We start from the raw sequence: 10,980 nt of genomic DNA on the forward strand, positions 1-10,980 counted from the left end.
CAAGGTGCTCTTTACTCTTTGATCCTCGATTTTAAAGTTGAACTTCCGGGTTCTCTTCACCCTCTTGCCTCTAGTTTCAGTAAACAACTTTCCTGTCAGTTCTTATCAGTAGTTCACATCTGTTCCCCTGGTCATCTGCTCCATCCTGAGTCACCCCTGGCCACCTGCTTTGACTTGAATCATCCTGAGTTACCTGTTCTGTAACCACCCTTCCTGCCAAACTACCCACCATACCACTCTGGCTCATACCCCTGCTCTCTTTAAAATAGCCAATCGGAATTAGCTTAGATTGTGCGGTCCAAACCTAGCCAATAGGGGAACGACACAGCAGTAGGGGCTACCTGTCTCAGGAATAAGAACTCCTTCCCCTCCCTTGTCCAGGTGTGCTCTTGCCATTACTCAATTTGCGAGTCTCACCCTTCTATAGAAGTAAAAATTCTTTGCTGAGAAAATTAAATTTATGTCTGAGTGCTATTTCTTTGCAGCACTGCAGAATACGCATTTGTTTCTAAAACTTTTTTCACTCAATACGTTCTAGCACATTCATCCACATTGTTGTTCACAGGGATAATCCTTCTATTTATGCTGCTTATGATATTCTACAATTTGGTTACCTATTTCCCTAACACTGATAGGCATTTGGTTGTCTTGGTTTGGTATGTCCATTTTAAATTTTGATAGGTATTTTCAAACTGTTCTTCTTTGAGTGTAGACTTTTTTCCCAATCACCAATAAATGAGAATTCACAGTAACTTTCTGACTGAGTTTGGTTGGCATTTTTGAAGCGATATTCTAGATCTCAAAGCAGTTTAGAAACTCTTTCATGGATGTTATTAAAGAGACTAGAAAGAGAGCTCTGTTCCAAGTAGGCCTCAATGGGGGCAGTGACAGGCCCAAGAGCATCCCGTCAGCCAGGGCCACACTGGGACACTCATAGATAACTGCAACAATTGTTTTATAACTTGGCAAGATCTCCATACCATCATCTTTTACTTTTGTTACTGGAAAGGGATCCTGATCCAGACCCCAAGAGAGCGTTACTGGATCTGGCACAAGAAAGAATTCAGGGTGAATCCATAGAATAAACTGAAAGCAAGCATATTAAGAAAGTAAAGGGCAAAAAGAATGGCTACTTTATAGGCAGAGCAACCCTGAGTGCTGCTGGTTGACTATTTTTATGGTTATTTCTTGATTATACACTAAACAAGGGATGGCTTATTCTTGAGTTTTCCAGGAAAGAAGTGGGCAAGTCCTGGAACTGAGGGCTCCTCCTCTTTTCAGACCATACAGAGTAACTTCTGGACATTGCCATGGCATCTGTAAACTGTCATGGCCCTGGTGGGAATATTTTTTAGCAAGTTAGTGTTTTATTTAGCATATATTGAGCAGTGAGAATGACCAGAGGTCACTTTCGTTGCCATCTTGGTTTTGGTGGGTTTTGGCTGGCTTCTTTACTGCTTCCTTTTATTTGCAAGGTCTTTATAACCTGTACTTTGTGCTGATCTCCTCTCTCATCCTGTGACTTAGAATGCCTAACTTCCTGGGAATGCAGCCTAGTAGGTGTCAGCCTTATTTTACCCAGCCCCTATTCAAGATGGAGTTGCTCTGGTTCAAACACCTCTGACACTTTAGCTGGTTTTCTGAACTTGTCAGAGGGGTAAATGATGTAGTTTGGATGTTTGTACTCTCCAGATCTCATGTTGAAATGTGACCCCAAGTGTTGGAAATGGGCCTACTGGGAGGTGTTTGGCTTGTGGTGGCAGATCCCTCATGAATGGCTTGGGGCTGTCATCATTGTAATGAATGAGTTCTCACTCCATTAGCTCACATGAGAGCTGGTTGTTTAAAAAAGCCTGGCATTTTTCCCACTGTCTCTTACCTCCCTCTCTCGCCACATGACACGCCTGCTGTCTTTCACCTTCCGCTGTGAGTAAAAGCTTCTTGAGGCCTCACCAGAAGCAGATGCTGGTGCCATACTTCTTGTACAGTTAGTGGAACTATGAACCAATTAAACTGTTTTTCCTTATAAATTACCCAGCCTCAAGTACTCCTTTATAGTATGCAAAACAGACTAATACAGCAAATTAAAAGAGATCTGTCTCTGAAAGAACTTATTGTAACATAGAGAGAGAGAAAAAAGTCAGATTGACACTGGATAAGAAGCAAGGAGGCCAGGTCCCAAGAAGAAATCCTGCCTGTGGTCAGCAAAAGGGCACCAGGGTGTCTGGGACAGTCTTGGCCCTGGCTTTGGGCGGGGAGGGAATTTCTCATAGGAAGGGAAGAGTAGAGAGAGAGGTCAGAGTTCAGATTTGTTGTTCATATGTCTTCTTGAAAGGGCACTATTTCCCGGAATCCAGGTCCTCTCTGGGCAGGAAATCCCCTGAATTAGTTTTTTCTGAGAGTATATTAGATTTGCCCTCACAGTAACCCCATGCTGGAAATACCCAACTCCAGTAGCACTTTTCTCCTCGCCTTTTCCCACTGAAAGAATATAATAATATGGGAAGAATACAAGGACTATAGAAATACAGATTAGCGTTTGAACCCTTGCTTACCAGCTACTACTAATATGATTGTGGATGAGGTGGCTCCTCGCTTATTAACAGGGATACTAATACAGGTGGTTCCTTCCTTACAATGATTCCACTTATGATTTTTTTATTTAATAGTGATGCCAAAGCAATACGTATTCAGTAGAAACCTACTTCAAGTTCCCATAAATCAGTCTGCTTTTCACTTTCAGTACAGTATTTAATAACTTAAATGAGATATTTCACACTTCAGTAGAAAATAGGCTTTTTGTTAGATAATTTTGTCCAACTGTATGCTAATGTAAGTGTTCTGAGCATGTTTAAGGCAGGTTAGGTTAAGCTATGATGTTTGGTGGTTTAAGTGTATTAAATGCATTTCTGATTTTGGATATTTTCAGTGTACAATGGGTTTACTGGGATGTAACCCCATCATAAGTTAAGGAACACCTGTACTTACTTCATTAAAATGCTGAAACAGTAAATAAGGTAACATTTAATAATAAATTGTTCAGTTCTTGAAATTTAACTACTCACTAAATATTACTTTTCCTTTTTTGTTATTTACATACTTTTCATTCATTTATTAATTCATTTGTGCATTTAGTATACATTTATAAATTATTTCCTGTGCCAGACAGCATGCTGGACCAGTGCTAAAGATACAAGTTAATTAAGACACAATCACGACCCTCAAGATTCCTACTGTTTTCTAAAGATTACAGACAAGCAGACGATGCTGTTGTTGAAGAAACACGCTCTGGGAGGCATTTGAAGGAAGCGTAGAGGACAGAAGATGGGCACATAACCCAGGATGGGAGGAAGAGAGTTAGGGAAGGCTTTTTGACGAAGATGCTGTTTACACCGTGTGTTCTTATAAATTCATGGCGGTGGGGATAGAGTTGGAGGAAAAGGCATGCTCAGTGGCATGGAGATGGCAGAGAGATTGGGGTGTTCAAGGATATGCAGGAAATTCAAGGAACGAGAATCCCCATAGACACAGACACAGCTAGACATATAGATCTACAGCTTAGGTTGGGACTGTGGTTATAGATCTGGGTGGCTTCAACAGACAAAGATCTTTCCTGAGAAATGTCATCCTGGCTTCTCCTCCTGGAGCCAGCCTCTGGCCAAGGCTCCTTGTTGCTCCTGATACTTGGTGCAGACATTGGGACCAAGATAGTGTAGGTACTGAGGAAGAAGGAAAGTGGGAAAGGGTATGAGAAGACAGTGACCTAATTTTAAGCAGCTTTTAACCATCTTCTCTTCCTCTTGTCTTCCTGGAAATAACATGAAGATCTAAGAAAGTGGTGAGTGCAAAGTTTGAAAAGCGAGAGCAGTTTACTCAAGTCTGAGTTTGTACAGCTTTTCCTTTCTCTTTTTCCAGGTACTTCCCCCACCCCTGCCATCCTGCAGGACTTTCTGTTTCCTGATCACCCTGAACCTGATCTGACATTGGCCACTGGTAATGTTTCAGAATCTCTAAATCCCACTGGACAATGGATGAGGGGCAGCCTTTATCTGCTGTGTAGCAGCCAAAGGTCAGAACATTGGTTTCTAGACACAAAGGGGCCACCGGGACCTGGAGAAAGATCTGAAAGGAGAATAGCAGAGGCCAGTGGTTCCTAATGTATTCCATTAGGCACTTTTCTGCTTTATATTTATCCTGCCTGTGTATTAAAAATTATGTGTACTCCACAAAATACATTTAAATAATAATTAATATTTTCAATTTTATTAACTAATAAAAGCTTCATATAGAAGAACATGATTTATAGTAAGCTTTTGAAGTAGAGAAATGAGCTGTTGCATTTCATTACTCTACATCAATCCAGCACTTCTGTAAATTCGATTCTCCAGGACAGAACCTCCTAGAATAAGATGGGGTCATTTGCGATCTGTCAGTGAGTGAAGGTACAGTAAATGCCTCTGCAAACAGAGATGATAACTTGGCATTTTAAAGAGCTTCCTACTTTGAAAAGATTTGAAGCACTTGAAAACATACTTTTAGGCTGGACACGGTGGCTCACATCTGTAATCCCAGCACTTTGGGAGGCCAAGGTGGGCAGGTTGCCTGAGATCAGGAGTGCGAGACCAGCTTGGACAGCATGGTGAAACCATGTCTCTACTAAAATTACAAAAATTAGCAGGTGCCTATTATCCCAGCTACTCGGGAAGCTGAGGCAGGAGAATCACTTGAAGTCGGGAGGCAGAGATTGCAGTGAGCTCAGATTGTACCGTTGCACTCCAGCCTGGGCAACAGAGTGAGACTCCATTCCAAAAAAAAAAAAAGCTTTTAAAAACTGGTTCCATGGTAATGCCCTGAGAGTTTGGGAGAGAGCAGTAGTTAATTTGGGATATGAGGAGGATCAGAGTGATGGAGTAAACTTCCCGGGGACAGGCACACCTTTCTTGGTTCCATCTAAGTCTCAAGGGCGAGGGAGAGAGCGGCACCTTTAGGTTTGTCTGAGATCATGGTGGTGAGGTGCATCCAGGAGTAAAGGTAGAGAAATAGAGGTGCCGCAGTGTGAGAGTGGATGTTGATTGCTTTGTGTGTTGAAGAGGGGAGTCAGCATTTAATTGTTGGCTTAGGATTGTTCTCAAGTAGTGGATTTGGTTTGCAGGTTCTGGGACAGGGTAGGAAGTATGTTGGAGAGCTCAAGACCCAGAAATCCATTGTTATTTTGCAAAGGGAATTTTACAAGCAAAGTTTTCTGAGCCTGGAAGACACTTAGGAATCTTTTCCAGTCATCTCATTTTATAGACTGGGAAACCAACATCTAAGGAGATTTGTCCAAGGTAATGTAGCAAGTGACCCTCCTGGGACTCTAACTCGTATCTCCTCTGTCTGAGGTTATTTCTCCTATGTCTTCTTAAGGCATGTTTTATACCTTCTGCCAGACTAGCCATGTCAGGCTCACAGTCACAGCACTCCACACAATGCTGACTGCCGTATCCTGCCTGGGGGCTCTCATTCTTAGGACGGCCCCTGAGTAATGGGGTGCTCTTAAAAGCAGCATGAGAGGTTCAGCAAGCATTACAGGTCTTCACGCCAGTGAGGGCCCAGGCCACAGGACGGACAGTAATAAGTCAGGACTGGGAGAGGAGAGGTGGATTGTTAATCAGGCAAAAATTTTCAACACAGAAAGACCATCCCATGTTTGGAATGAGGATTGCAAATAGATTGCCTGAGGGGAGAAGTGCGTAATCAGAAAGCATTCTTTGTTTATTAACTCCTGCCCAGCAAAAGTGAAAGAAAATTCACAGGAGCATGCAAGAACAAAGGGCACAGCAAAGCTGGACAAACACAGCAATCCAGGCAGGGGATTTCCAATTCAATGCTGGTATATAAGCTGGGTGCAAAATCCTTTTTCTGTCTCTGGTTTCTGGCCGCTTGACTGCAGAGATGGCTCCAAATGCTTCCTGCCTCTGTGTAAGTTGGGATTTGATAAAGGGGATGGGGAAAGGAAAAGTCCTTTCAAGAGTTGGGGAGAGATCTTAGAAACAGGAGATGGACAGTACTCAGGGCTCTGGGTGGCTGGGCAGGCATCCTTAAGGGGAAGAGGCTGGCATTGACATTTGCAGAATGGGAAGAGGGATTGTCTGAAGAGAAGCTGGTTATCTGGCTTCTGTGTTCTTTTTTAAATCAAACATTGGACTAGCTACTCTTAGGGATAAATGGTAGAAAAAAAAAGTGGGGGTGAGTTTTGTGTTCCACAGGGCTGGTGAGATTTGAAATTATGGAAACATTTTTTAGGGTTCTTAAACTTAATCTTGTCTTTTCTCTCAAAGGACAGCTTCACAAAACTCATTTATCTGAAGTTGTTAATGATCTAACACATTATATTATATAAGAAAATATGCACTATGGAGAGAACCTGGAATTAAGGCAATGCTTAACACAGATCCTCCAGTGAAGAAATGTCTGCAATATCTAGATTGGGAAAATATTTCTGAATGGAGTATGAGGGAGGTCTTCTCAGGCTTTCAAGTGGCCATTGGGAGTGAGTTTTCCAGTCTTTTAGGGTTTTCCAGCTATTGAAGTAAGACTTAGACATAGTCCCTATCTTCTGTGAGTGAGGCCCTAGTCTAATCAAAGGAGATCGTATTCTATATTAGATAGATATAAAAACACAATAAATATAAGCTAACAAGAAACACTGAACATAGTGTCACTGTAATATGTAACTTATTATTATAAAGCAGTGGGATATTTGAAAAAAACCTAACAGTTCAGTGATTATGTGTCCTACCCAGGATTTCCTTCTGAAGTACTGATAGAGGGTATCCTATTGCTGCATCTTATGAGGCTGTCATATTTTAGAAATTCTCTTTGACAGTTGTTTTTAGAGTCTGGTGTACATCTTTTGAAGCTCTGTATTTACTTTTTGACATTTGACAAACTTTGTCTGGATAGGAGAGGCAGGTAAATAAGGTAGAAAATCTTTAATTACATCTCAAGATGAATAAAAAGTATGTTTTTTACATCTATTGAAATGCACAGAAAAACGAAGTAAAAAATTGTCAACTAAAAAAAATCACACAATTTATAAATTTAGAAAGGGGACTTTATTTCTTATGAAGGGTTATAGTCTGCAAGGTAGCCATTCTGACAAGCTGGGAAGCTCAGCTTCTGGTTGAAAACCAAAAGCAAGCTTTGTAGGAGGAAAGTGACATAGGAATTTATGCTGAAGGGGTTTGCTAAGTATACATATCCAATAGGTTACGACAGAGGCAATGAATATTCATGAAGGGGGTCCTAATGCATGCATGTTGAATAAGCTTGCGTGTTATATACCACCCATGGTCACTCTGAGGTGGAGACTTAACATTTAATTGCATTACAGTTAGGCCTTATACATGAAAAGGTGAAGCAGGGACACAAAGGCATTCAAATGTGCAGCTTCTGTAAACCAGCCAGAACCAGTCCATGGTCAGTGGTCTCTTATCAGGAGAAAATTACTGAAATCAGTCATTTATCCAACTAAAACTGTAGTTATGGCTTGAGGAACAGGGGGTCAGTTAGCATGTGGATGAGCTGTAATTACTTTAATATTGTTCCTCTCAAGGCCAGTGCTTGTTTAGCTGCTAGAGAAAAAAGAAAACTACTTTGTGGCAGTTAGAACATGGTTTATTCTTTAAGTGTAGGGATGCATGACTTAACTCTTGCCTATTATAGCCTTAGGTCTTGTTTAAAATTTGCCACAAAAATCTTATTGCCACCAATAATCCATTCTTTCAGTCTTATAATCTCTAACGTTGCTGGTCAGTTGTGTCTAAACTGCAAAAGGGAGAAGATATAATGAGGCATGTCCAGCCTCCTGTTTCATCATGACTGAGGTATTTTATTTATTTATCTTTTTGAGACAGAGTCTCACTCTGTTGCCCCAGCTGGAGTGCAGTGGTGCCATCTCCACTTACTGCAACCTCTGCCTTCTGGGTTCAAATGATTCTCATGCCTCAGCCTCCTGAGTAGCTGGGATTACAGGGACTCAACACCACGCCTGGCTAATTTTTGTACTTTTAGTAGAGATGAGGTTTCACCAAGTTGGCCAGGCTGGTCTCGAACTCCCAGCCTCAAGTGATCAGCTTGCCTCAGCTTCCCAAAGTTCTGGGATTACAGGTATAAGCCACTGCCCTTGGCCCAATGACTAAGTTCTTAAAATTTCTCTAGGGTCCCCCTGAGCAAGAGAGGGTCTGTTCAATTGGTTGGGGGCTCAGGATTTTATTTTTCATTCTCAAGATTGAAAAAAAAGGTGTGATTACAAAGGAATGGGACAAATTTTCTTATTTGTGTTGCAACTTGGTAATTCCAAAGGAGAAGTTCCAAGAAAGAGAGGGACACTGGCTACTGAACAGGAGCTAGAGGACCAGATAGACAGTGGAAGGGTGGGAGCCATTGTGATGGGGAGCAGAAATGTAAAGTGAGGCAGGCATCCTAGGCAACTGTCGTGTGGCTTTCACTTCCCAGGTGCATGTTCGTTCCAAGGAATGGGATTTAATGACCTTTGATGCCAACCCATATGACAGCGTGAAAAAAATCAATGAACACGTCCGGTCTAAGACCAAGGTTCCTGTGCAGGACCAGGTTCTTTTGCTGGGCTCCAAGATCCTAAAGCCACGGAGAAGGCTCTCATCTTATGGCATTGACAAGAAGGAGACCATCCACCTTACCCTGAAAGTGGTGAAGTCCAGTGATGAGGAGCTGCTGCCCTTGTATCTTGTGGAGTCAGGTGATGAGGGGCAGAGGCACCTCCTCCAGGTGCGAAGGTCCAGCTCAGTGGCACAAGTGAAAGCAATGATCGAGACCAAGACGGGTATAACCCCTGAGACCCAGATTGTGAATTGCAATGGAAAGAGACTGGAAGATGGGAAGATGATGGCAGATTATGGAATCAGAAAGGGCAACTTCCTGACATCTTATTGTATTGCAGGGTGACCACCCTGGGGATGGGGTGTTGGCAAGGGCCAAAAAGCTTATTTCTTTTAATCTCTTAATCAACAACCACATCCTTTGATGATTTCCCAAAATGAATGAGAACGAGATGAGTAGAGTAAGATTTGGGTGGGATGGGTAGGATGAAGAATATTGTCCAGCTCTATGTTTCTTTGATTCTAACACAATTAATTAAGTGGCAGGATTTTTAATAGTGTATTACTGAGACTAGTAAATAAAATTTTAAGGCAAAATAGAGCATTCAAAGCCAGCTTGCAATTTAATTCTTTCTTGATATACCTTGTTATTTATGGAAAAACTCCTATCTCCTTTCATTTTTGACAAGAGAGTAAGTTTTAGGTTGGGATCCATGTTCTACTGATGTCTGTATTTCTGTCTTTGTTAAGCCCAGTGCTTTATTTATATCACTCAATAATGGTTGAACCAAATTGAATTTCTACTTACAGAGCATAGTGAAATGATTTATTTTAAAATGAATTAGTTGCTCTGACATGATCATAATCAAATTAGTAAACATTTTAGAAACTAAATTGAGCTCCTTTCCCCCTCTTCTCCTTTAAGGCTATTCGGTATGAAATGAAGTCCGGCACCATGGCCCCTCCTATTCTCTATGTCCCACACCCAACTAAAATAGTCATTATTTATGGGGATGATGGTGGGCAAGGAAAGGTATTTTCCACAGGGATCTAGTGATTGTGTGTAACTAGTGGGGGTTCCTAGGGGTAGATGGACACTGGGAGAGAACAAACTTTCTGAAGCTGGGGGCCTGTGGACCACCCTCTCTCCTACCTGCCGTAGGGTCTAGCAGGTCTTCTGCATGATGAAGGTGCCAGTCTGGGTGAGGGTGGGTGAGGAGCTGGCTTCTGGATTGACCTCAATATTCTGCTCAGGTTCTGTTGATTGAGCATTTTTCTCTCTGCTTTTTTTTCATGAGTAGATCCCTGTTCCTGTCTTGAGAACTTGAGTCCCTTCCTCCATCTTCCTCCCTCCATTTACTCCTCTTTCTGACTCTCTTTCTTGCTCTCTCTCTCTCTCTCTCTCATGTCTCACTATTGATCACCTGTGAGTTTTTTTCACAGCCTGAGACATGCCCGCCTTCTTCCACACTCGTCCTAGTTCCTTGTTTCTTTAAAACTTGTTCAAGAACCAACTCCTGCAGGAGGGTTTCCCATCTTGACCCCACTCAGCAAAATTCACCACCACGTATGGGCTTTCCTCATCACACTTATGGGTGAAATGCCCCAGGGAGGGCACTGGTCCCCTGGCAAGGTCCGCACTAGGTTGGACTGGTTTCCGAGAAGAGAGTCCATGGCCTCTTTTTCTGGATGACCCTCTCCTGCAGAGTAGGGACTATGATTTTCTTGTCAACTTGAGACTTCTGATGGCAGAGACCAAGAGGTCTTCACGGTCTTCCATCAGATAGGGAGGAAGCTAAAGGCAGCCATCACGTCCACCATCTTACCTGCACGTGGAGTCGTGAGGGGTAGGTTTTCCTTCCCTAAACCTGTGTATATAGAGGATTTAGGAATTTTCCCTCAAGAACTAAACATTCCACACGGGAGGAAAACATTTCCCCCATTGGACTCCTTAGGACAAATCTTGCAGATTATCATACAAAAATGAACAGTCTGAAGTCTAAACTGACTCACTAATGGGTATTTCCATCCTTGGATTCTGGCTTAATACTTTCTCCCCTCCCCAACCTACTCACTGTACAGCCTGGCCTCTCCCCAGACTCCACAGCAGCCTCCTCGCCGCCCCCTTCACTTCCTTATTCCTGAGGGTGTAGATGAGCGGGTTGAGAGCGGGTGTGACCACGGTGTAGAAGGGCGATACGAACTTGCCCCGTGCCTGGTTGTAGCGCTGCGCGGGCTGCAGGTAGGAGCAGATGGCTGAGCCGTAGAACAGGCAGACTGCTGTCAGGTGGGACCCACACTTGCCCACCGCCCTCCTCCGGCCTCCGCTGGACCGCATGCAACAGACAGCTCGGGCCAC

The 10,980-nt window shown here is 42.8% G+C and overlaps 2 protein-coding genes across 2 annotated transcripts in view; one reads left to right on the forward strand and one right to left on the reverse strand.

Annotated features, from left to right (window-relative positions):
* The first annotated feature begins 5,710 nt into the window (after positions 1-5,710).
* UBD (ubiquitin D) lies at positions 5,711-9,235 on the forward strand. Its single transcript, XM_011944869.1, has 2 exons — positions 5,711-5,961; positions 8,500-9,235. Exons 1-2 carry the CDS (start codon positions 5,935-5,937, stop codon positions 8,965-8,967), a joined length of 495 nt encoding a protein of 164 aa, XP_011800259.1. The 5' UTR covers positions 5,711-5,934; the 3' UTR covers positions 8,968-9,235.
* A 1,457-nt stretch (positions 9,236-10,692) lies between these two features.
* LOC105513913 (putative olfactory receptor 2I1) overlaps positions 10,693-10,980 on the reverse strand; it is a 1,387-nt gene continuing 1,099 nt past the window's right edge. The window contains exon 3 of the mRNA XM_011944953.1: positions 10,693-10,857. Within this exon, the coding sequence (XP_011800343.1) occupies positions 10,693-10,857 (165 nt within the window). The remainder of the gene's footprint in view (positions 10,858-10,980) is intronic.

This window comes from Colobus angolensis, unplaced genomic scaffold (genome assembly GCF_000951035.1).
Source record: "Colobus angolensis palliatus isolate OR3802 unplaced genomic scaffold, Cang.pa_1.0 Scaffold237, whole genome shotgun sequence".
Taxonomy (NCBI): Eukaryota; Metazoa; Chordata; class Mammalia; order Primates; family Cercopithecidae; genus Colobus; species Colobus angolensis.